This window comes from Pipistrellus kuhlii, unplaced genomic scaffold (genome assembly GCF_014108245.1).
Source record: "Pipistrellus kuhlii isolate mPipKuh1 unplaced genomic scaffold, mPipKuh1.p scaffold_m20_p_3, whole genome shotgun sequence".
Classification (NCBI taxonomy): Eukaryota; Metazoa; Chordata; class Mammalia; order Chiroptera; family Vespertilionidae; genus Pipistrellus; species Pipistrellus kuhlii.
In genome coordinates this window covers 60886469-60914215 of record NW_023425529.1, presented here as the reverse complement: position 1 = coordinate 60914215, position 27747 = coordinate 60886469, and the positions used below count along the sequence as shown (strand labels likewise).

General features: G+C 38.3%; 1 protein-coding gene across 1 annotated transcript in view; it reads right to left on the bottom strand.

Annotated features, from left to right (window-relative positions):
• The window catches only part of TRHDE (thyrotropin releasing hormone degrading enzyme), a 370535-nt gene that overhangs the window by 233989 nt on the left and 108799 nt on the right, over nt 1-27747 (bottom strand). Inside the window, exon 3 of the mRNA XM_036456184.2 lies at nt 26811-26937. Coding sequence (XP_036312077.1) covers nt 26811-26937 — 127 coding nt within the window. The remainder of the gene's footprint in view (nt 1-26810; nt 26938-27747) is intronic.

Sequence of the window (27747 nt, the reverse complement as noted above, 5' to 3'; positions counted from 1 at the left end):
ATGAATAGATATTGTTAATTTTAATGAAATTCATATATCAATCTTTTCCCTTACAGGTACCAATTTTTTTATATCTTCTATAAATTAGCTTACCCTACATTAAAGTTGTGGAGAAATTATCCTGTTATCTTCTAGACCTTTGCATTTGCCTTTGATGTTTAATTCTTTAATTTGCACTGGAGTTAGTTTTATATGTGAGATAGAAGTCAAGTTTAATGTCTTTCTTATTTGGATATCTAAATGGCCCAGCATTATTTATTAAAAAGTCTGTCTTTTCAAAAGAATCTGTTTCACATATCAAATGTCCATGAAAGCTGAGCTTCCTCTTGGACTTTCCATTCTGTTTCTTTGGTATATCTGCCTAGCCCCATGCCATTGTCATATTTACATTACTTTATAATATGTCTTGATATTTGATAAGGCAATTCTCTTCCACCTTCTATTATTTTCCCAAGGGTTTTACGAATCTCTTCTTGACCCTTTTAACCTCCATAGAATGTCTAAAACAGATTGTGGATTTGAACAAAGGTGTTTGCTAAGATTTAGTTTAGAATTCATTTAATCTACAGATCAATTGAGACAGAATTGAAATGTGTTATAATACTGAGTCTTTCACTTTATTAAATTTTGTTCTAAATTTATTTAGATCATTTTTAATATCAATTCTATATTTGTTCCATAGAATTAATATATAGAAAGATATATAGAATTCATATATCTTTATTAAATTTAGTTCTAGATACTTCATACTTTTAAACTAGACTAAAATATGTTATTTCCTCTTAACTGCTATGCTACTGATATATAAAAATACAATTAATTATTGTATATTAATGTGCATTTAAAATCTCATTTTTTATTAATTTATTGGGGTAATATTGGTTAATAACATAATATAAATTTCAGTTGTATGACTTTATAATATGACATCTGTGTACTCTGTTCCATACAGAATCATGCCATATGTAAACAGTGGTAATTTTTGTATATGTTTAATTTGTGCATCTTTTGCTTCTTTTCCTGCCTGACTTCACTAGCTAAGGCTTCCAGTGTAATATTAAATAGAAGTGGTGGGCAGCTGGCCAGCATCATTGTCTTATTCCTGACCCAAAAGAGAAAATGTTCAGTGTTTTATATTACTTTCTACCCAGCTATTTGATATTTGCAAATGACTTTTTATCATATTAAGAATGCTGATCTAGTTTGCTAAGAATCTTTGTTGTGAATTAGATGTTGACTTTGATTAAATGTTTTTCTGTATCTATTGAAAGGATAGTGTATTTTTTTCTTTTGCATTATTTTATTGTCCTGGTTTACATTGATTGATTTTCAAATGTTCAACTAATCTCACATTTCTGGAATAATTCAACTTTGCAATGCTGTATTTTGAACATGCTATTTTTTTGTTTTATTTAAGATTTTTGCACATATGCTCATGGATGAGGAACATTTGTAATTTTTCTTTTTACAATGGTCATGTCAGGTTCTGATTTTAAAATTATGCTGACTTCATAGGATGAATTGGAAATATTCTTTCTTTACACTGAATTTAAGAAATTCTGCAAAATTAATGATACTATTTGTTAGGATATGATAGAATTCAATAGTAAAGCCAAGAAGACAGTTTTCTTTGTAGAAATATTTTAACTTGTTAAATTTACTTAACAGATACATTATTGTTCATATATTTATATCTTTTCTTTTGTCAACACTAATAAGTTTATTTTTTTCTAGGAATTTGTTCATTTTTCTAAACTATCAAACTATTAGCATAAAATATTAATAAAACTTATAATATTTTAAGATACAGTATTTATGGTGATATTCTTTTTTATTCTGTACATAATCTGTACATTCTAGTTTTTTATTCTTGATTAATCTTAATTAATATTTGTAAATATATTATTCGCTTCAAAAAAGCTACTTTGTTAATCACCTCTTTTTGGATTGTTTTGTAGTTCTTTACTTCCTGCCCTCTTCCAGGACAACACAAGGATCTTAGAACACTTTAATTAAGTACATTTATTCTTCCCCTCATAGATATGTTACCACATAGTTTATTTCTATTTTAAATCCTACAACTCATTTTTATTGTTATTTTTTGAAAATTAATGTTGCTTTATATTTTCTTAGATATTTACCAATTTTTTTTCCTTGTTATTCCTCTTGCTTTCCAAATCTTCCATCTGGGATCATTTTCCTTCAGCCTGAATGACATCTGTATTGAAAACTTGGGCCAAATTATGCTGCAATAAAAGATGACTCAAAAAATCTGGCTTGCAACAACAAAGGTTTATTTCTCTTCTCTTCTCTCCTTTATGCCCATGCTCGATGTACTTCTCATTTCAGGATCAAAGCTAAGGAGCAACCCTTATCTAAGACCAAAGTTTTAAAATTGCTGCTCAGGAGCACTCAAAAGTGATATGGTCAACCCTGAGATCAGTGGGTATGAGGTTCATATTAGAAAGAGCCAGAAAACTGTCAGACATTTATAAGACAATAGTCCAGAAACGATCAAACAAAATTGAAGTTTTGGGAAACCACCATCCTATGTAAAGTTTGGTTTCAAATGCACATGAGGACCACATTATATTATAGTTATAACTTCTCTGAGAATTTCCTCCTCGGCTTTGGTTGGTATCAAGGTTAATTTCCTTGTAGACTTATGATACTAGAAGAAAGAAGTCAGTTTACTTTTAATTCCCTCTTAGCCCTCAGAGTTCCCAGGTCTTCAAGAGAAGTGTTATGTTATCCACTACACTCTCCCCCTAACGTGAGCCGGGGATTGTTTACTGTCCAGACCATCCCATTTCCACTTGACTTTAATTCACTTAGCAAACATCCTCAGAGAAAAGTGGGACTCGGTGATCCTCTTTTTTAAAGTATATCTTTATTGATTTCAGAAAGAAAGAGAGAAGGACGAAGAGGTAGAAACATCAGTCACAAGAGAGAATCATAGATCAGCTGAATCATGCATGTCCCCACTGGGGATAGAATCTACAGTCTGAGCATGTGCCCTGACCCAGAATTACACCGTGACCTCCTGGTTCATGAGGTCCGTGCTCAACCACTGAGTCACACTCTGACCAGGTTCAGTGATCCTTTTAATCTTATGGTTCCAGCTTTTGTTTACAGTTTAATTTGGTAGATCCTTACTGTCTTTTCAGATATTTGGAACTTTTAAAAAGATTGTTTTTCTATTTTATGCAGCATTTTTAGTAGTTCTTATTCCACATCAAACGTTGTTCCAAATAATCCTATCTGTCATGTTTACTAAAAGGGAAGTTCCAAATTTTATTTAGACCTAAAACTACCCACATGCTTTGTTGATGTTTTTGTAACTGGCACATATTAACTGTGAACAAAACAAATAATATTTGTTTCCCACCTTCACTTCATATTTTATTTAGTGGAATGAAACTTCTGCTCTAGATGAAAACTCTAATAGGTTTCATTATCCTATTAGATCATCCAGCCCTGGATAACAAGTTTTAAACCTCAATTAGCATTATATTATCTTACTTCCTTCAATTCATCTTTATTACCATCAGCCTGCTTTGGCCTGGAGTCTGCTGTACTGAAAGAAACCTCTTTGCTATTTTACTCTATTCTCTCTACCCAATTTCTTCCCCATTTGTCCCTTTGCTATGTTACTCTTCAGTCCAGTAGTCCCTTTCCACCACCCCTTATCCACAGGGATATGTTCCAAGTCACCCAGTGGATGCCTGAAACCACAGATAGTACTGGCCTTCTCCATACAATTTTTCCTATACATACTTATGATAAAGTGTTATCTCTACCTTAGGCATAGTAAGAGATGAACAATAATAACTAATAATAAAATGAACAAATGTAAGAATATAGTAAATAAAAAATATGTGAATATGGTATCAAGCTATCTCAAAATATCTTATCATACTATACTCACCCTTCTTGTGATGATGAGACAATTCATGCCTATATACTGAAATGAAGAGAGGTGGCTAAAGAAATAGTTCACATCCTGGATGCAATGAAGAGGGATGATGCAAGATTTCATCAAGAATGATGTGCTAGCCAAAACCAGTTTGGCTCAGTGGATAGAGTGTGAGCCTGCAGACTGAAAGGTCCTCGGTTTGATTCTGGTCAAGGGCATGTACCTTGGTTTTGGGCACATCCCCAGTTGGAGGTGTGCAGGAGGCAGCTGATCAATGATTCTTTCTCATCGATGTTTCAACTCTCTATCCCTCTCTCTTCCTCTCTATGAAAAATCAATAAAATATATTTTAAAAATAAAAAAGAATGATGTGTTATTTAAAACTTATGAATTGTTTATTTCTTGAAATTTCCATTTAATATTTTTGGATTGTGGTGAACCATGGGTAATTGAAACACAGGAAGTGAAAGCATGGATGGGATGACTACTCTACTCCTCTGTGCAACTTCCTCCCCTTTCTCAAGCTGATAATTACCCTCTCTCTGGGATCAAAGTTGTGTGTGCAGTTGTGGGGATGGAGGTGCAAGAGTTAAGGGAATAAGAAAGTATTTATATAGATGGTGGCTCGGCACTCTCTGCACCCAGCATATAATGAAAGCTGGCTCTTAAGAAGTACTTTGTGGCCTCAGGGAATGACCCTGACATGGCACCTGAGATTCTATTCCTGATGGACATTTGAAATGCCTTTCTTAACCCCTAACTACTGATGGTACACTTATAACATGTTGCCTCTGAAGATGACCATTGGATAAACCCTCAGATGAATCACTACCAGCTTTATCCCAATGTTGTCCATTGTTAATCCATGGGAAATGCTTCACGTTGCTTGCCCTGACAAACTCTAGAAACACAGGTCCATCTAAACTCATCAGCACTCTCTGAGCATTGTCAAACAGCAATCTGTCAACTTTTCACCATCTCCAGCTTTCCAAAGCAGGAGTCGGACCCAGTCTCACATCTGCTTTCTTTTTTTCCAAATGTAAGTCAGATATTAGTCCTCTATGGCTTCCAACTGTATGAAACATATAGGAAGTTCTAAACTGCCTCAATGAATTCTTTCCCGGATGGCTCTGGGGATGGGAGACCGACCACCCTTTCCCAAAGGTGCTGGAGGGGGGGTCTCACCACAGTGCCATAGCCCCGGATAAAGACATCTTTTTGGCAATTCATTCCCTGTAAATCCTGACTGACAGTTTGAGGCCTTGCTTTTGATAAAGGGTGAAGCAATTTGCCAATCATTCTCTGTAAATTCTGCATGAAAAATAAACTGTGCTACTCTTACATGGCATCCCCCAGCAATGGTTTGGACACCTCAGTTGAAAATGGGACATTCAGTACAGTTTGATATCATTTTTAATTATCATAAACAAATTACAAAATTTGTCTTTAAACTTTTAATCCACACTTAGCCAAAATCTGTGTAATGCTAAAGGTGAGAAGCCTGATAACTATTTACACAAAAAAAATAAAATTTACTTATTTAATAAAATTTATGAGTCAAGTAAAACTACATGATATAGTCCAATGTAATAAATTGTTGAAATTTTATAATAATTAGTTGACAAAAATGTTCAAATTCTAGTAGAAAAAAAATAAAAACAATAAATACATATTTTACAAAAAGGGGAGAGGGAGAACTTTAAAGCTTTCTAAAAGAGCAAAATCAATTTTAATAATATTTAAGAAAAGTGGATATTTTAAAGGTTTCATCAAGAGGAGAAAAATTTACTCTCACCAAAATGTGTATCTCCATTTATTTTCTTATTAAGACAAGCAACACCTACCATAAAATCCCTATTCCTTCAAAAAGCCATGTGCCTTTCACAAGAGGAGAAGCCTGAGTAGTGTGCCCCCTCTTTGCTGGACTTGCACGAGAGACTCAGTGGAAACAATAATCTATCGTCATTGTATACAACACTGTTCAGTGCCCTGGAGAGCCCTAATGCCCATAAATCAAAAGTTCTACTTGAATGCAAGTAATCTTTGTGAGGAAAGGCAATCCTACTCAGAATCAGATTTGTCACAGCACATTCCTTTAATCCTTAGCAGTATGAGCTCTCTAAACACAGTATTTAAAATAATATAACACATTATTTTACGCAGAAGCCTTCAGAGTCCTACATCCTTGAATGCTTTCTAGTAAAGCAGCAAAGTTACTTTCTGAAGCTTTGGGCCAGTGAGCAAAAAATGTTTGAATACTGAGAAGAGTTAATGAGACAGAGAGCTATTTCAGTTGGCAAGCCCAACAAAATCAAGGTTTGTGCAAAGGAAATAATGATATGAATTAAAAACAGGGACACTGACCATCTATTTGATACTTACACCCCAGAAGATTGTCCTCGGTCACTGTTCCATGTATACAAGACTGTCAACTTGTTTGAAATATAATCCCCATTCAATGTTAGATTTTCCTTTACACTAACCTAGCATCCATCCTTTCAGAAATATCACAATGATTTTGTGTGATGCTCTAAATCGATTTACAAAAACAACCTCTTTTAAGTTAGCCAAACGGTTTTGTTTATATGGTTTGTTTTTCATTTTCTCTTCTGTGGTCCAAACGCTTGGAGAACAGATGTGGATAGAGAGAAAATAAAATAGCAGAAGACTTCAATGAATATTATATATCAGTTTTCCCAATCAGGTAAGTGATGTCTTTGGGGACAAGCATAATTAGGAATTAACCAAGTATTAGAAATGAGAGCTACCAACATACAAGAGAATTAAATTTAATCTAACAAAAGCTCCTGGCATGTGCCTTTAACTTAGCGGCTATTCAATTAATGCTCGTTAAAATCATACTGTAAATATTTTTTTACTTGGACTGGTCTCCATTGCAATCTCCTTGAAGAATTTATTATAGCTAATAAAAATTAATGGCTACCATTAATTAAGAAATTACTATACAGGAGGCATGGGTCTATGTGTTTGACATGTACATGCTATTGTTATCCTTATTTTATAGACAGGGAGACAGAGGCACTGACAGGATAACTAAATTGCCCACAGTCACACATCTGGGAAATGGCAGAGCCAAGACTTAACCCAGATAGTCTGGCTCATAGGTAGTACAACAAACTTAGCACTGATACCATAGAAATATACACATACATGTTCGTGTGCATTCTGCTTAGCTGTAGATCACACAGATGTCAAGTCTGAGTCAGCTTGATCTCCCCAACATTTTCCTTCCCACCCCTCATCAAAATCAGAAATGCCTACTAAAGCCACCTTCAACTAGGACCTGCCTCCTCTCCACTCCTGGTAACTGGTTTCTGGCCTGCTAGGTCCTCTTTTCTAACAATCTTGTCTAATTGGCCTTCCTTGCTGGGTTTCCATGTTGGCTTCATCCTGGTTTCTGATTATTCTTTGTTGTGCAACTCTGGTGTGTTGGATGTGGCCTCTCCTACTCCTTCGTCCCACCAAGGCGCCTGGGAATCCACTCCAGGCCCTTATTTTGGAATCAGTTTTTCTTCGAATTCATGCATGAATATTTAGAATCAGTCAAACTTGGGATCGAATCCCAGCAATCCTGAGGAAGTTTTTAATCTCTCTGAGTGTCCATCACATTGCTGTGAGAATAAAATAAGAAACTATGTTTAAAGAACCTACAACAGTGCTTGTGACACAGAAAACAATACAAAGGTACATTGCATGAAAAAAGGTTGAGATTAAGACAATTCAGTCTGCTTTTATTACTTGATCTTCCTGAATGCCCCTTCTATTCTCCACTTCCCTTCGTTCTTCAAGATTCAATCAATCATCACCCGCTCAAGGAAGCACCCCTGCTGTGTGTGCTCACAACAATCAAACAAACTTTATCTTGGCCTTTGCCACATTTTGTATCATATATTTCTCTGACTATTTCATCAGATTTTCAGCTTCCTATAGGGGTTTGCTTGGGTACAAACCCCTATTTTTCCACTTCTCCAAATGGGACTAAATGGGTTCTGGTACCAATTTCAGTGGAGAATGGCAGGTACCCTATGCCAAGAAGCAATTCTCCAGGATATTCTCTACTCTCTACCTGGGTATTCTGTATTCTCCACCATTATATTGCACAGGTCAGGATCTGGTTAAGACTTCTCCTCCCTCAGCTGGCTATGTTCCAACAACTCCCTCTTGGGTTCCATTAATTAGCTAGAGCAGTTCACAGAACTCAGAGAAACATTTTACTCACTAGATCACAGGTTTATTGTAAAAGAACTAGAAGCCCACTGCACAAAATTCGTGTGGGGGAGGGGGATGTCCCTCCGCCCAACCTGCACCCTCTCCAATCTGGGACCCCTCGAGAGATGTCTGACTGCCCATTTAGACCCCACCTCACTAGGATCGGGCCTAAACAGGCAGTTAGATATCCCTCTCACAATCCAGGACTAATGGCTCCCAACCACTTGCCTGCCTGCCTGATTGCCCCTAACTGCTTCTGCCTGCCAGCCTGATCACCCTCTAGCTCGATTGCCCCTAATTTCCCTCCCCTGCAGGCCTGATTCCCCCCAAATGCCCTCCCCAGCAGGCCTGGTCCTTCACAACTACCCTCCCCTGCAGGCCTGGTTGCCCACAACTGCCCTCCCCTGCAGGCATGATTACCCTCAACTGCCCTCCATTGCAGGCTAGGTCCCTCCCAACTGCCCTCCCCTGCTGGCCTGGTCAATCCCATCTGCCCTCCCCTGCAGGCCTGATCATCCCCAACTGCCCACCCTGCCAGCCATCTTGTGTCCACATGGGGGTGGTCATCTTATGTGTTGGAGTGATGGCCAATTTGCATATCACCTCATTATTATATAGAATATATAACCCAGGAACAGCCAGATGTAAGAGGTTTGCTCATAGGACAAGGAAAAGGGCATACATCTTCCATGTCCTTCCCCAAATCTCCATGAGTTCACCAACTTGGAAGCTTTCTGAACCCTGGCCTTTAGGTGCTATGGAAATTTCTTTACATAGGCATGATTGATAAAGGCATTGGCCACTGGCGATGGATTCAACCTCCAGTCCCTCTCTCCTCTCCCCTTCCAGGAGGTTGAGGGGTGTGAGTGTAAATTCCAAACCTGTAATCACTTCATTGGTTCTCTTGGCAAACAGCCCCCATCCTTAGGTACTTTCTAAAGTCATTTCACTGACATAAGAAATACACCTTCATAGCTCTTCACACTTAAGGAATTGCAAGAATCTTGGAGCTCTTGCCAGAAACTGGGAGGAGGGCCAAGTATATTTTTCTTGTTATAAATCACAGAATCACAGTGACCATAGCCACTAAACCTCTTTACAGCTCAGTTTTCTCTTCTGTAAAATGAAGATAATAGCAATACCATATAAGAATATCAGAAGTCAGTGAGGTAATGGATGTAAAATGCTAGGAAATGCCTTCTATTCAGTAAAACCTCAGCAAATGCTAGCTAGAATTGTTCTGTTGTTAGTATTAGGTATGGATTAATTTCCTAATGAGACATTGGAAAAAGGATCACTGTCATGGAGATCTTTCTTAAAAAAGAGAGAGAGAAAAGGCTCCTAAAGCAAAAAATCACATTAAAACACCACTTAAAAATCTAAATTAAAGAAGCTAAACTTTATTCTCTGATTGTTACACTTTTCCCTAATATACAGGGGTTGGCAAGAGTAGATTTACCATTGTAAGTATGCAAATATTACTTTTGTAATATTAATAAAGCTACTGTTACCATAACCTGCATGTCTTTTTCCACACAAACAACTGTAAACCTACTTTTGCCCAACCCATATATGTCATTTATAATGAAGTGAAGCTAGACAGTAGTGATATGCACATTTTTAAAAGGGGAAAAATGTGGATGAATAGGCCCCTCTCAAAAATATTTTCTTTTTAAAAATTGCGTAAATAGTCTCAGCAGACTATCTGAACTGCACAAAAAATGCAATAATCCAAGAGAGAAATTATTTTAGTCCGTTAATGTTATCCTTTACTAATTGAAAATTACCTTCTTCAAGCAAAGAAGTAATGCTCTAGGTAAGAAGATAACAGAGTGCACTACTCTACATACAAAGTATTTCACTTCTCATAGCCTCCCCAATTCAGACCGTTTTTTTCAAATCCAAATGGCATGCAATATAAATTGTGACTTAACAAAATGTATGTAGCCTACAATTTGGTCTTAATACATCTTATTTTGCATTGACCTATAAGCTAGGGAGGTGATTTGCTTAAGCTATTTATAAATATATGATAATAAATGGAAAGGCATCTCTGCCAGTATCTCTGCAAAATCCTCACTCTCGCAAGGTTGGGGGTTGCATCTCCCTGGGCGCCCAGCTTCCACTGTGCATAACAAACACACTTACCCTGAGAGTTTTTGTCAGTGTGTGAAAACTGGTATTGCTTACACTTCCGTATTAAATAAATGTATGTGCAGCCTAAAATGTATCGTTCCACCGCACAAAAGAATTACTCATACCAATAGCGCTAATCTCTAGCTTTTTACATGGCTATGAAAAAACTCTCAAACAGAACACGACTTTTATACCAATAAGCTTGGTCATTTTGCAAAATATGTTCTGCTGCCATGTTCTATAAATGAATTTTCACTGTTTAAAAAGTTATTTATTACACAGGAACACATACTTGCCTGGTTGAACACAAGAATTTAATTAGATACCTACTTCCACAGCTACCTAATCTATTTTCACCAAATAAGTCGTTTTTTTACTTAGAAGGATTGATGCTAATCTATTAATATCTTAGACACAGGGTGAAAGTGACAAATAATAAGATTCCCATTTATTAGATTAAAAAACTGAGGTCCAGAGAGATTTTTTTCCCAAGGATAAACAGTGAACTACTGGTTGAGTGGGAAATTAAGCCTGAAATCATTGCACTCCATTTCTCCCTTGGTGACCTGTGCATCTACATTTTAAAACAGACCACAGACAGTTGAAATTCAAAGGCAATAAAGAACCTAGAAATTTGTCAGTCACTTATCATAGAAAGTTTACTCCTTTAAAAAAAAGTCATCTGTATTTAAAGTCATAAGAATAACTACACTTTAATAAAGAATAAGGAGAAAGTAACATTTTAAATTAAACTTGTGCAGGAGTCGTGTAAAATACAGTAAAAGGAAAATATTTTTGCAGCTTATATGTCTCATCAGTTACAAACTGGGTTTAATTTGAACTTTCTGCCCACAAACTAGCTTCTGCCAAGAACTACCTAGTATTCTTCATGATTAAGAGACCATTTTTGATAAGAAATGTAACCCACAATATTGACATTCATGTTCTTATGTGAATAAGGAAATAAATTACACTATTTCCTCTATTTTTTAACAGCATAGGAGTGGTTTATAATTATTACTAGAGGCCTGGTGCACAAAATTCTGCAAGGGGGAGGAGGGGAGTGGTGAGGTGTCCCTCAGCCCAGCCTGCACCCTCTCCAATCTGGGACCCCTTGAAGGATGTTCAACTGCCCGGTTAGGCCCTATCCCAGTGGATGTCCCGGGCAGTTGGATATTCCTCTCAGAATCCAGGTCTGCAGGCTCCCAGCTGCTTAACTGCCTGTCTGCCTGCCTGATTGCCACTAACTGTTTCTGCCTGCCAGCCTGATCACCCCTAACAATTCCCCTGACAACCTGATCAACGTCTAACTGCTGTCCTGCTGGCCCAATTGCCCCTAACTGCCCTCCCATGCTGACCTGGTTGCCCCTAAGTGTCCTCCCCTGGAGGCCTGGTCTCTTTTAACTACCCTCCCCTACTGGCCCACTCACCCCTAATTACCCTCCCCTGCCAACCTGGTCACCCCTAACTGCCCTCTCCTGCTGTCCTGTTCTCCCCAAACTGTCCTCCCCTGCTGTCCTAATCACCCCCAACTGCCCTCCCCTGCATGCCTAGTGCTCCCAACTGCCCTCCCCTCCAACCCTGGTCACCCCTATCTACCTTCCTCTGCCAGTCCAGTCAACCCTAACTGCCCTTCCCTGTAGGCCTGATCACCCCCAACTGACCTCCCTTTCAGGCCTGGTCCTTCCCAACTGCCCTCCCCTTCAGGCCATCTTGTGGCTGCCATCTTGTGTCCACATGGGGGCGGCCATATTGTGTGTTGGAGTGATGGCCAATTTGCATATTTTGTTTTATAGGGTTAAGTAAACAAAAAATTATAAGGTTTTGCATCAGATCATTCCAGTAAGTAGAAACTGACCCACTTGTTGGATAAAATGGTGTGTGTGTGTGTGTGTGTGTTTAAGTAAGAATTAGGTATTCTTCTCCTGAAAAACCAGTTTCATGATTTAATTTTAGGGGATTTTTCTAAGTCACTGTGTGGAGATTTTTCCAAAACTGGCCTTCAGGTAAGACTTGAGATTTAATTTTTCTATTAATTGGGAGACACTTCAAGCTTGGACTAGTAAAACTGTTTCCATTAACATCAAGTATATAATACTTCAATTTACACCTCCTAAAGAAAAGGTAGTGTGAGGGATACCCTGTCAGTCCCTTACCCCTTTTAATGAGAAAAGCTCACCTGCATTTTTTAGCATATTGGAGCTCAAAATTAGATTTGATCTTAGACAAATGAAGAATTATTGGAGCAAAAGTAGAAGAACAAGGCTGTGAAGATTGTATGCTGCCCAACAAGTAGAATGTTTGAAATGATGACATCTCCAGGTTATTGGAAATGACAATTTTCAGGTTATGATCATGGACTGTATGTAGACAATGAAAAACCTTTTAAAAAAAATTTTATTGATTTTATTGAAAGAAAATAAGGGGGAGAGATTTATTCCACTTTTTATACATGTATTGGTTGATTCTTGTATGTGTCCTGACCAGAGATTAAACCTACAACCTTGATGTATTGGGACAATGCTCTAACCAACTGAGCTATCCGAACAGGGTCTTGAAAAACACTTTCGAATTAGGCAAGTGCACTTATATCTCAGATCAATACATCTAATAATAATAGATATAATTTTTATTTACACAATGCCTCTTCTCAAAGAAATGAGCTCACCAAGCCTCATGTGTAGATCTTACAGCCCATGTTATAGAACTTGGACCACATAAAGGTGGCTTTTACATTGCAATAGATTTTCTTGAGGATGGGGCAGAGTGAGGAAGGGGAGTGCATAAGCAAATAGTCAATCTCGGGAAACACACATCATGTTTCAGAATCTGTCACATTTTTACATCCTCAAATAGTAAAATTGAGGATGTGTTCTGACAGTGTCAGATACTGTATATCTGTTGTCAAACATATCAGTCACTGAAGATACAAGATGGGGGGAAAAAAAACTACAAATAAATGATCACAAAAAAGGAAACACGCTGATCCTCATTCATGGATGGAGGCTGATTTATTTTGATTGATATAATGTTGTGTTGTAGTTGACATGTTATTTTATACTGAGCTTAGAGAGTAAATCTTAAGTGTGAAGTGTGTCGTGTCACAAGTACCACAAAGGTGCTACCACAAACTTCATGAAAGCATTAAAGGTTGCTATTAATAAGTCCTTCTTTCTTCAAAAAATATAATGGAATCAGAGTCTATATAGCAATACAGTTCCCATGTACTTGCTTTCTGCAGTGCTTTACTGGAAGTGAATGAATGGGTTGGAATTACAATTAATAATTCACCTGATTCAGATGAACATGCTCAAGTATACAGTTACCATTTGTGCACTGAAGGTGGCAAAATCTAAGAAATATTGGTTTAGACAATTAATTGAATAGTAGACATCAAGATGAACTATTTTCAGACCTACCTTCATGTGACTAATTTAAATTTGTTCATAGTCACCAGTGCCTACTAAATGCATTCTGAGCTCTCAAATTCTGAACCTGTTGCCCAGGCAACAGGTAGATCCTAAAGCTATCACTTCAATGGGATGTAAGGGAAATCCACAGGGCAGCATGTATGCATATCATAACTTTTATGCCTCTCATTTCCCAGAACAACTCTTACTTTTCTTAAGCATAACAAACTGCTTAAGAAAAAAATGTAAAAGGAAGGTCATAATTAGATTTGATTGTGGGCCCTCCTTAATAGATAGTTGTGCCTGCTCAAGTCCACACCCCCATAATCCCAAGTATCCAGGGCATCTCTCAGCTTGAGTTGTGGATTTCCCTTACATCCCATTGAAGTGATATCTTCAGGATCTACCTGTTGCCTGGGCAACAGGTTTAGAATTTGAGAGCTCAGTGTTTAGAATTTGAGAGCTCAGAATGCATTTAGTAGGCACTGGTGACTATGAACAAATTTAAATTAGTCACATGAAGGTAGGTCTGAATGGCGAGCAAGGAACCAGGGTGGGTGGCAGTGGGGCAGGACTAGGGACCAGAAAGCAGGTAGAACAGTTGACTTCTTGATCCCTCCCCTGGGCCCTCAGGCTCTGATCATAGCTGGATGTTGATTGGGGAACCAGCGTCTGTGGAGGAGGTGGGGTGGGACTGGAGACTGGTGAGTGGGCAGAATGGAAGACCTCTTGGTCCCTCCATCCTCCCCGCCCCGGCCCTCAGACTCCAATTGCCAGATGGAGAATGAGGAACCAGGATGGGTGGCAGTGGTGGTGCAGGACTGGAAACTGGTGAGCAGGCAGAAGATGGCCCTGATCACAGGCTAGGCCTGGGGACCTTACCCATGCACGATTTCATGCCCTGGGCCTCTAGTATCTCAATATACATAAGAAGCTAAATGACCCTAAATATCACCAATCTACCAATAATTTTAGAGCTTACTAAATTTTTCAGTCTAAAAATAAAAAGAATTGTTAAACAATTTAAAAGCTAAAAAACATCCTATTCTATACTATTGAAGGAAGACTAAGTCATTCATGAATTATTTCCTATATGAAAATAAAAACCATAAGGAAAATATAAAGTCAATAAAGAATAAATCTAAGTTATAGACCATTAAAATTCCAACAACTGAAAAGTTGCATGTGGGATTCACCCTTTCTTTCAAAATTGTCCTTTAAAAAGCTTCAGAAATGACCTCAAGGCTTCATTTATAACTACCATATTGGATTTGCTCTACTTGTGTATTGCAGCCTCCCTCACAGTCTAAGGTTTGTTTTATACTTCAGTCTGTTTTACATTTCAAAGTCTACAAGCAGCAGCATCAAAATTCTCAGACAGTAATGAAAGATTTTAAAACAAAAGATGGGCCATAGTAACATTTTCCATTAGAAATCTCTCAAAAAGTTTGAGTCTCAATCCCAGATCCCCCAATGCCATGGTGAATAATGTCATAATTTTTAAACTTTAAAATAGCTAATTTTATAAAAATAATTCAAAATAATTATATCACTTTTATGTTAGCAAGACATTTTTTCTAAAGTTCTATTTTTTTAAATAATCTCTCAATATCTATCCCAGTTGAATTTTATATGGCTTGCTAAGACCCCACCACCTACTTGTAAGTACATACACCTCACTCAGGTTACAATAGCATGTCTGCTTCTTACCCTACAATATTATAAGTAGAAAATCCAATATTACAGCGAGGATTTTTTTTAAGAGTGCTTTTTTATTTTATTTATTTATATTTTATTGATTTTTTACAGAGAGGAGGAGAGAGAGATAGAGAGCTAGAAATGTCGATGAGAGAGAACCATCGACCAGCTGCCTCTTGCACACCCCCTACTGGGGATGTGCTTACAACCAATGTACATGCCCTTGACCGGAATCAAACCTGGGACCCTTCAGTCCACAGACTGACGCTCTACCACTGAGCCAAACCGTTTTCGGCGACAGCGAGGATTTTTATTAGACTTCATTACCTGATAAGATGAAAGACTTAAATGCCAAAGTAAAGAGATGCTTTGATCATGCCCTGACCACTTAAAGTTCCTAAATCTTAGAAATAATAATCAATCAATAAGTAATCACTGCACAGCTTTACAGTGGGAACATCTGAAAAGTTCTGAATTGGTAAAGAATACAGTCACAATTACACTAGAATAAAGAAAAGAAAAACCTTGCATTTCTCTGGTAGATCATTTTGCCTTAATTGACTTTTAGATGTTTAACCTTAATTTACATAACTATCCCTCAGGTTCAGTTTCTTGAAATGAAGCTGTTTTGAAAACCCTTCTGATCTCCATATAAGCAGTTTTCACTCTAAAGTTTATGGGATTGGTCACCTTTCTGTTAAAAGTGCCTGATTGGCAGTGCTTCTGTCAGCAGTAATCCCCAGCCTAGACTTTAATGAACTGTTCCTGCTTTTCTCCAGGATTTGGGGTCGCCATTTGTCTATAATTAACTCCAGACTGACCAATGAACAGTGAAGGAAGCAACTCACTCCCAAAAGATTATTACAACCATTATTTTGTTCTATATATATTGTAGCTACTCTGTCTGGAACATACAATATATCTTGCTATGTTAATCCTATATAATAAAAGCATAATATGCAAATCGACAAAACAGGCAGAACAACCATCAGGATGATCATCTGGACGACCATCTGGGACCATGCTATGACACCTACTAGCACCAGGCCAGCCAAGGCAGGTGCAATGGGATTGGTTGGGGGCCTGGCCATCACCCCTTGATTGCCCTGCAGAGGGAGGCCCAGGTCATCAGCTGGCAGGGCAATCAATCAGGGGTTCTATGATTGCCCCAAAGAGGGAGTCCCAGGCCACCGACCACTGGGCTGTGGCAGGTGGGTGTGGCCTCCCTCTGCTAGGGAAACTGGTGCAGGGAGCCAGAAGGATAACCTACTCTTGCGTGAATTTTATGCATCAGGCCTCTAGTTTCAAATAACTAAGAAAGTGAGAAAGAAGCATTAAAAAATTGTTCTCTGTCATTGTAGCTACAGGAATGAAAGGATGGGGGAGAAAGTGCAGTTTTTCAACCTCCTCAGAATATTCTAAACTATAGTTTAGAGGTTCAAATGTAGCATCCAGCCTTCATTTGAAGTCCTATGTAATGCAGTAAACCTTGTTGATTCTCCTTCCAAAATATATTCAGAACCTGCCCACTTCTCACCACCTCCACCACTAACCATTCTGGCTCAGTACAGCATTATTGCTCAGATTATTGCAGTAGTTTCTTTCTACTTTGGTCTTGACCTCTTTCTCCCCAACAATCTGTTCCACATGAAGCAACTAATGTGATTCCTTAAAAATGTAAGTCATGCCAGATCTCACCTCTGCAATGAAGTGAATTCTATGCCCCTATAACTCACATGTTTTAAGCCCTAACTTCCAATGAAATGGTTCAAAATTAAGTTTAGATGAGGTCGTGCAGGTGGCACCCTTAGAAGAAGAAACGCCAGAGAGCTTGCTTTCTCTCTGTACTGGGTGAAAACAGCAAAAAGGTGGCCATCCACAAATCAGGGAGAGAGCTCTCACCAGAACTCAACCACACTGAGATGGGGAAGACTATAGAAAGAGCAAGGAAGCAGCTTAAAGATCTGAGGCTCAAATGCAAATGTGTTCATTTAAGATACTCATTAGGTATCCGAGTGCAGATGTCAAAGAGTAATAGAGTGTGAAAGTTTGAAGTTGAAGCGAGCTAACCAGGCTGCAGATGCAACTTTGGAAATTACCAGCATCAGTAGATGATACTTAAAGTCATGGGGCTGCATGGAGGTAGCAAAGAGAAGAGGTCCAAAACCCAAGTCCTAAGTCACTCCAGTGTTAAGCCCCTAGAGGTCGGAAAGGACCGGGAGAATAGACTTGGAAATAATGACCAGTGAATTGGAGAAAAAAATAAAAAAGGAAAATGTGTTGCCCTGAAAGACAAGCTAAAAATGTGTTTCAGGGAGTTGGAGAGAACAACCGTGTCAGATGCTGCTGACAGCTCAGGATGAAGAATAAGAATTGACCGCTGGATTTAGCGATGTGGAGGCATTATTGAACTTGACACGAGCAGTTTTAGTACAGTGTTGGGGGCAAACGCCTGATGTATAGTGCATTTAGAAAAACAAGGAAAGGAGAAAAACTGGAGTCAGTGCAGATGGACAACACCTTCCAGCAGTTTAGCTGTAAAAGGAAGGAGAGAAATGGTACAGCAGCTGGAATGAGTGTGCATGTGTGTGCTTGTGTTGAGAGAAATGGCACCATATTTTAAATGTTTGTGGAAGAAGATCCAATAAAGAGGAGAAATTAAAGACTCAGGAGAGTGAAGGGAGAACTGCTGAAGTGATATCCTTTGACAGGTGAACGAAGATGGGATCATGTGTATTAAAAAAGGTGCCCCATGCCTCAGCAATGCCACTTCATCCACAGGAATAAGGAAGAATCTGGCAGAAGCAATTACAACAGTAGAAAATCTCTGGAAATACCGTATTTTCCAGCGTATAAGACGACACTGTTCTAGTAAAAAGCCTGCTCAGATTGGCCAGAGTCAGAGAGGCGGTCTATTAAAAAAAGAAATGGTGTTGCCTCGGAAGTGGGGGGTAGTCTTATACAGCGAATATAGGCCTAGACCTATGTTTTAACTGTAAAATTAGGGGGGTTGTCTTATACGCCGGAAAATACGGTAATTATTTCTTAATGTAGGGGCCAAACACCTCTGTTGGAATATGTAAAACAGTAATGTGGAAACTTTTCTTACAAATATGTCCTGATTAAGTGAAGCACTTGCTAATACTGCGTTTACTTTCAGAATAAACAATCATTCACACACACACAAAAAAAAAACTGGTTGAATTGTGAAAATATATTTAGGAACAAATCCAAAGTTGTGAAGGTCTGAAATTGGAATAATACTGCTGAACTGGCAAAATTAAAAAACAAACAAACCACTTCTCAACTAGATTTTAAGCTTCTAGCAGAAGAGGCCACTTATTATCATTGCAAGTACACTTTTACATAGTAACTACTCAATAAATACTTGCTGAATCAATTAGTTACTTCAGTTCTATAGTTGGTTTGTGCTGCACTAAATTCTTCCTAAGTGTATCTGTGGTGTACAAGTATATAGTAGAATCATCTCATGAATCATTTCCACTAAAATGCATTGTTTTCATTGATTTGTTTATCTCTTTTTTGCATTAGTAGTTAAATGTCATAAACATTGAGAAACTTAGAAATATACTAGAGGCCTGGTGCATGACATTGTTGCATTGGGAGGATGGGGGGTGGGGGGTTCCTCAGCTTGGCCTACACCCTCTCACGGTCCGGGACCCTTTGGGGGTTCTTCTCCTGCTGGCTTAAGCTCACTCCTCACCACCACCACTGTGCTAGTCAGCAGTAAGTCCGGCTTCTAGCTGAGCAGTGCTCCCCCTATGGTAGTGCACTGACCACCAGGGGGCAGCTCCTGCATTGAGCATCTGCCCCCTGGTGGTCAGTGCATGTCATAGCAACCAATCGTTCTGCCATTTGGTTAATTTGCATATCAGGGTTTTATTACATAGGACTAGAGGCCCAATGCATGAAGAATCGTGCAAGAATGGCCTTCCTTTCCCAGGCTTCCAGCACCACCTTCACTCTGTCCAGAGCCGCCTTTCTACCTTCCCATGCTGCCCAGAGGCCTGGAGTGGCTGAGGCAATGTGGAATGCCTGGGTTCTCACCATGGCAATGACACAAGCATCCTGCCCCTCCCCCAGCCTCTCAGTGTCTGCATATGCAAATTAACCTGCCATATTTGTTGGGTTAATTTGCATACTCACTCCTTATTCGCTGGTGGGTATTGCGAAGGTACAGTCAATTTGTATCTTACTCTTTTATTAGTGAAGATATGTTTTGTTTGTTAGTATAGTCTTAGACATGCATAGCATGTAATTGCTGCAAAATAGCTTAATAAACATAGTTAAATGGCCATATTATGAAATAATTAAAGAAGTAGAAAATGCCTTGTTAAAATGTGTTAAAATAACTATTAAATATTAAATATTGAAGTAATTGTCCATTTTAATGGGAGTTGGTAGTATTTTAGTGCCAAAGGATGTCAGAATGGGGATTAGGAAACTATAAAAGATATTCCCCATTGAAAGAAATTATATGTGTTATTTTGGTTTATGAGAAAATCACCATGTGAAAGGTTTTTTTAGAAATAAATTTTCTTCATAAAATAGGGGGAGAGGATAGTCATTTGAAGAAACTTATTTCTCTACAACACTTGGAAAACTGGAAGACAATGGGGAGAGGATAGTCATTTGAAGAAACTTATTTCTCTACAACACTTGGAAAACTGGAAGACAATGAACTACCGCATCTGAGAATGCGGTAGTAGTTTTCTAAGTTAGTTTCTGCCAGGAGCCATACAATTAAATAGCTTCAGTGTACATTCAAATATTTTGAGGAGTTCTGGTTGAAAGAAGCACTTGGGGATGAGTTGGCATTATGTATTGAATAGAAGTAGATCTGACTGGGTACACTGCCTCCAGGTATTTGCTTTTAAACAGCACTAATATTTGAGACCACCAACAAAGCATATATATCACATTCGATATTTATCTCATCAAAAGCAGGGTAAGGAAAGTCATACTTAAAAAAAAGTCACAAGTAATAACTCAACTATGAGATGCATGTTTAAAAAACGGAAGTCGTTTCATATCTTTACCATTTTAAATTAAAAACAATAATACATCTATAACTTAAAGAAAAAAAAAGAAACATAACCATAGTGAATGGAATGGTTGACAGTCTTTAATTTAAAAAAATATTTTGTGAAAGAAAAACTCAAAAATTGTACTACTGCAAATAACAAACTGTCATCATCATCATCATCATCATCATCATCGAAAAAATAGTATATCTGTAATAACTTAAACAAAACTCATTGATTCAAACTAAGCTCTCCTATTTATGAACTTCAATAGGGCAACTTATCCCTTAACTCATCTACTCCATTATAAAAAAGTAAATAGACTCCATCAACATGATACAGAGAGCCCCAGGTATCCAGGGGCTGTACACAATTCTCAAAATGACTTCTCCCCTTTCTTCTCCACCTCTGATTCAATTTGTTTCTTTAGGGGGTAGGGGGAACTCAAGCCAATATAAGACTTCTTTTTATGTGCATTTCATGCGTACAGCCTGGTGCAACGATCCCACATTCTTAATATGGTAGTATATTTTTGCCTTACAAAATGTTGGTGCTTCCATATTGCATGAGTCTCTAATCCATTCATACCTATAAATATTGTATTCTCTCCTCAACAAAAAACACACACCTTGAAGCCAGAAATCCTTGTAACATAATACTTTTGCTCCCTTCGCAATCACAGCACTGTGCCTGGTAGATATTGAATTCTTCATAAAAGCATGCTGTCTGAGGCACACACACACAAAAAAAAAAAAAGTAATCAAGCAAACTCCTTTACCAAACATTGACTTACAAATTACGAAGTAGCAGCAAAAGGAAACTAAAGGCTATCTGCCATAATTAATGGAAATCTAAACAGAGCAAACAAAATATTCCAATACAAACCTGTCACTTTAGCAGCCACTTAATTAACATATAAAACATCTATGTTGAAAAGCAAACATTTAAAACACTTAAATATACCTTCTGGCTGATGAAATTGTGAGTTATAAGAAGGGTGCTCTTTTATGTTATTTTTACGTTTTCAACTTCTCTTCAAGGAACATGTTTTAATATTAACAGGACACTAACAAAAATAACTATTAGCTTACACCTCTAGCAATCAGATTACCTAGTTTATTAAGATGACCTACATTTTAATCTCTGAATTCTCATAATTTCAGAAATCTGCTTTGGTAGAATCCTGAAGTGCTGGAGCTAGACAGCCTGAATTTGAATTATAAAGCCACGGATTCCTGCTGTGGGAGCAGAGTACATTACTTAGTCACTTGGTGACTAAATTTCATCACCTGGAAAACGAGAAAATAACAGGCACGGCCTCAGTGGCAGCGAAAAAGATTAAATGGATTCAAATGTACAAAGCCCTCAAGAGTGACCCACATTCAGTAAACACAAGCCCATTTGTTTTTGTAATTGTGGTCATTATGCTTGGGGATGAGAGGAAAGATGATTTTTTTACATAACAACCTGTTTTTAAGTAAACCTCAGGGCCTCAGAGCATTCTCGTGAAAACAGAGCACATTCTATACCCAAAGACTTGGATTATATCCAAAAGGCTTTATGCCTCTCATTACAACTTAACACCAAGAAAGAGAAACCTCATATAAATACTCCTAATTCCCTAAGTTTGAGATTTTCAAAATACATCCTCCCACAGGTACACTGGCTGCATATTTTGGCTTAAAAACATTGAAGAAATAGCCTTGTGTAACAAGAGAATAAATGTATTGCCCTAATAGTGAGCATCAGAATTCCTCGTAGGGAACTATTCTGATAAACTACTTGGTGTGGAAACTCAAATCTTTATAGATAAGCTGGCATGAGACAATTCCACAGCAGAGAAAGTTAAACTATTCAGCATTTGAAATGAAAAAAAAAAGAAGAACTTAGGGAGATTGAAGAAGGGGATATTGAAGAGTTTATGATAGAAAGGCAAAGGGAATTCTGAGAAAAAGAGGCTCCAATATTACATTTTAAGGTTGCTTTCTTGTTTGGTTTTTGCAAGGTAACACTGGCATGCACACATAGCTCTCAGTAAATTCAGGTTAACTGGTGGAGAGTGTTCTTATTTATGTGTTTCAGGTTTGGGTTTTCTAGTGAAAAATCAAAGAAAAAGGCAAGTTCCACACCTGCCCCTGACATGCTGTGGGACAGGGACAGATCTGAGGGGTAAGGGCGCCATTAGTTCACAGAGACAGCTCTTATCCAGAGGTGAGCATTAGCAGAACACAAATAATTCTCCCCCTATTCCCAGAACCCTCTGCACTGGGAACCCCAGTCCCACCCCCACTTGCTCTTGAACACACCTATCAGGCCTTTGCCCTTGTCAAGTGCCAATTAATGGTCAATTCTCAGTCCTCATCTAATAGGATTTACCACAATTTATCATCTGCCCTCTTTGAAGAGTTCTATTTGTTAGATGCCTGGGACAAATACCTGTTTTCTTAGTATTAATACCTCAACCAGTTGCTTCTTGTCAACCAGCAGGCTTTCCTGTCTCCTGATCTCTGTACCCACTAAACATTGGATCCATCCCTCCTCATTCTTATTCTCTTTCCTACCTGCTCTCACAGCTGTGGTGGTCCTGACCATCCTGACATGCTGGCAAATGGGTTTCTCTAACCAGATTTCTAACCCAAAGTCCAAAGTTATAAATGCATTTGCCTACCTGAATTTCTTATAGACATTAAGGTGCCACCTAAATGCTCAATGGACCTTTCAATCTCAAACACTGCCTCTTTCCACAACTGTCCTGTCTCAGTAAAATGTAAATCCATTCTTCAAATTTTCAGACCAAAACCCTTGGAATTGCCCTTCATACCTGCCTTTTTCTCATACCCCACATCCTATTCAGCAGTGAATCTTTGTCTGTGCTTTCAATACACATCCAGATCATTTCTCTGTTAACATCCTAGCCCATCCGGCAACCATCATATTTTGCCACATATTCTTAACTGCTTTTTATGCCTCTGACCTTTCTACCTATATCACGGTCTCTCAGTCCCAGCACTATTGACATTTTGACTAGACAACTCTTTATTACGGGAGACTGTCGTGTGCACTGTAAGATGTTTAGCTGTATCCCTGGCCTCCACCCACTAAATGTCAATAGAACACACTCTACCACCCCCTCCTTGAGTTGTGACAAATAAAAAGTGTCTCCAGATACTGCCAAGTGCCTAAAGGACAAAAATCACCTTGACTGAGCACCATTGCCCCACAGTATACTAGTGCTTGACCCACATAATACCCTTTTATAACAGAAACCAGATTATATAATACTTCTAATAACTGACCAATTGATTTCCTTCTCACCCAGGGGAAAAAGCAAACGTCTTTACCACAGCCTGCTGGCTCTCCATGATCTGCTACTCACCTTGACCTTATCTGCTTAACCCATTCTGCTCTAGTCATACCTGCCTCTTTTCTGTTCCTTAATTACCCCAACAAAGCTCCCATCTCAAAGTCAGGGCACTTTTTCCACTTGGGTTACTCCTTCATGTCCTTGAGTTCTTTGCTCAAGAGTCAGCTTCCCAATAAAGTCCTCAATACTCTCCCATTTAAAAGATTCAGCCCCTTGCCCATGTCTGATCTGCTCCACACACCTCCTGCTCCTCTGCTCCAGGTTTACTTTTAATGGCACTTCTCTCCATCTGATATACTTTATGTGCTACTAATTGCTTTAGGGTCTGCCTCTACCTAAGAAATGTAAGCCCCAGGAAGGAAGTGATTTTTGTCTTTTTTACTTGCTGCTGTATCCCCGTCACATAGCAAAGTACCTGTAGGAGGCACTCAATAGGTGCTTATTGAAAGATGGATGGGAGGAAGGAAGGGAGGAAGGGAGGAATTGAGGAAAGGAGGGAGAGAAGGAGGGAGGGAGGGAGGGAAGGAAGGAAGGAAGGAAGGAAGGAAGGAAGGAAGGAAGGAAGGAAGGAAGGAAGGGAAACCATTTTAGTTCTAAAGGTTCAAGGCAGTCACGTCTGATATCTATGATATCTCTACATTAACAAAGACAGAGTTGATTTCCATGGAATTTATTTAAAATATAATTCATCATATACAATGGAAAGTAAGAATTTGTCAAAATGCTTCTGTACTTAGGAATTTTTGTAGAGGAGGTATTTAGAAAGCAAACTTATAAATTTATTAACATATAGAGCTAAATATCTATACCAGTAGATATACAAAAATAAGTAGAACTTTAGAATAAGTTTTAGGAAGTGCCACAGGCTATGGTAACTCCCCTAAATACATAAAAAGCAGTGTGCTGGGGTGAGTCAAATCATTCAATTGCATACACCGTAAGGTAGCTTAACAAGTAAGAGTAGCAGCGAATGGAGCTCTTTTCTGAGATGAAAGCCTGCATGGTTCACTTGTGAGTGAACTAAAGGACTGGAGATGCTTCCTGCTGCAAGCTGACAGTCACAGGGAACCCCCTGAAGTTATAAATTGGATTCCTGTACTAATTACTGTTCTGAAGGGGACAAAGATTCACATTTTATTTCTCTTGCTGAACTTGCAGCATAAGCACTTGTGAATTTTACATTAGGGTCAAGCTGGGAAGCTCCCAGTCAGTTTCTCTTGGAGTACAGAACAGTGTAACCTCCCATGCAAATGAGGTCAGGTATTCTTCCCGCTTTGGGTGCCTACCAGGGAGATTTCAGTGTAATGGACTCCAGTAGGGGAGTGAATACAGAGAAGAAAAGAAAGCAGAAAGAAGAAAAACAAAATAAAACATGGATCCTGTTTGAAATACAATTTTGTAAAACATTTGAAATTATATAATATGAATTCTAAGAGCATATGCTTCAAAAAGGCCTCAGAATTTTATAAATATCACTTATTAAAATTATATGCCACACCCATTGATCCCAATGTCAACTATTCTATCTACTCTCTGAACTATATAGTGTAAGACCAGAAAGCTACGCAGCAGGCAGGTGCTTTAATGAAATTAATGAAATAGGCCAGTTCTCCTGAGAGGAGAGCCTGTGGTTCAAATGTTAACATTTTTTTTACCAGAGAGGGGAGGGGAATAAAGGAGGACAGTGATGTAATCTTTCAAAACGGGTTTTCTGAGAAGGAAAACAACTTCAGCATTCCTAATGGGGGACATGCCTTTCCTAAATTCCTGGAAAGTCAGAGTGCATTGCCCTGCAAAAGCAGCATCTGCAGCCCAGGTGGGTTAGGCTCAGTGGGTTAGTGTCACAGGTTCAATTCCTGAATAGGGGCACTGTTCCTCAGTTATGGTTTCCATTCCCAGCTTGGATTGGGAGCTTGTGGGAGGCTCTCTCACATAAATGTGCCTCTCTCTTTCTCTCTCTCTCTCTCTCTCTCCCTCTCCCCGCCCCCCCCCCCCATCTCCCTCCTTTCCACTCTGAAAATTAATGGAAAAAATATCCTCATGTTAAGATTTAAGAAAGAAAGGAAGGAAGGAAGGAAGGAAGGAAGGAAGGAAGGAAGGAAGGAAGGAAGGAAGGAAGGAAGGAAGGAAGGAAGAAAGAAAGAAAGAAAGAAAGAAAGAAAGAAAGAAAGAAAGAAAGAAAGAAAGAAAGAAAGAAAGAAAGAAAGAAAGAAAGAGGGAGAGAGAGTGACTGGTATACCAGAGAGTAGGAGAATCATTAAATAAAAATAAATTTAAAAAAGCAGCAACTTCATTTAAATTAGGATAACAAAATTCATCCATTATTCATTCAACAAAAATTATCCAACATACTCTCTTTGTAAAAGAAGGAAATGCAAGCATATTCATCATGAACACAACCTCCACTGTTAAAACTCCCTTTCTCTCTTGATTCTATTCTATTTACCCTGACTACCTGAAAAGTGACTGAACAAAAATAATCTAAGGAATAACTAAGACACTGAGATCTGACATCTGAGATTAGGAAAGACATAAAACAAGGAGTAGACAATATTGAACAGGTCTTGGAATTATAAAGACCTTCCTTGACATCCCAGCTTCTTTACTCACTGGCTATCTGAATGAATGGAAGGCTCCTGGGTCTCAGTTCCCTTAGGTGGAAAATCTAACAGTCACTACCCACATAGCAGCAGTGTGATTAAATGAGATGCTCACATGTACCCCTTCCCAGTATGTATTCAACAAACTGTAGCTCTGGGGGTTATCTTCTGGAATCCAAAATTTAGATGATGTCATTCTTAGTTCCTATGAGTACTCTCTGGCAAGACTTTAGAAACCCTACATTTTATTTTACCCTCTTCAGAAAAAAAAAAAAATATTTTCATGCTTATCGTCTTTAAAATATATAACCCTTGGAATTTCTGTGCTTCTGAATGTCTTGAATAAATGCATGAAGAAGAAATTCCACCTTCTTGGACCCCTTCCAGTAAAATAACCAAGACAATTCTTACCTAGTTTGGGCAAGGAGTAGGGCACTTGAAAGTAGTCTTCATAAAACTCTATTAATCTCTTTGTTATATGAAGAGCATAGTCCCCGGATCCTCTTCTGATAGCGTCGGGTCGCGCATATAATCGTACCTAATTAAAAATATATATAAAAGTTACTTTAGCCTTTTGGTACTCAGATTTTATCTTGCCTGCATATATGAATCCACACAAATCACTTTGCTTACTACAGAAATTAAACAGCATTCTTGTTCATATATCAAAGCATGCTGTGGCTGAATGAACCAAACTCAAACAATTAAAGTAACCAAGTTGTGCAAGTCACAATTTCCTCGCTTTACAAGAAGACATAGAGAAGATTTACACAGCTTGCATCAAAATAAGTATTCAAAGTTATCACTTACATGTGCTTGCTAGAGATAGGAAGGTATGGCGGATTAGTATAATGGTTCTCTGACTATGCTGAAAGTAGGCAGGATATGGTGGCTCAGCAGGAGAGAAATTCATGGTTTGTTAAAGACACATTACATCCAGCTAGGAAAGCATTACCAAGCTGAACAGAAATATATGTTATGCTTCCTTCTTTTCTTTGGAACTAACTGTCCTTATTCCCAATATGCAAAGTAGGAATAGAAAATATTTCATGTCCATAAATGATTGCCATTCTGGAAAGCCGTCTTCAACTGCTCCAGGCTTTAAAACCAGCTGAAATACTTCATATTTCTAACACAGTCTGGATACTTAATATTGATTTTTAAATCAAGAATTGTATATTATCTAGTCCTTGGCCAAAAAGAAACCTGAGGCAAATAACATAAAACTGAGCAAAACTAACAACTACACAGAAAAGGTTAAAATGAGATTAGTTTTCATAAAGCTTTTATAAAGCAATCCAGCATCTTTCTTTCCAAAGGCTAAATCTATTTTTCACAGATGTGGTCC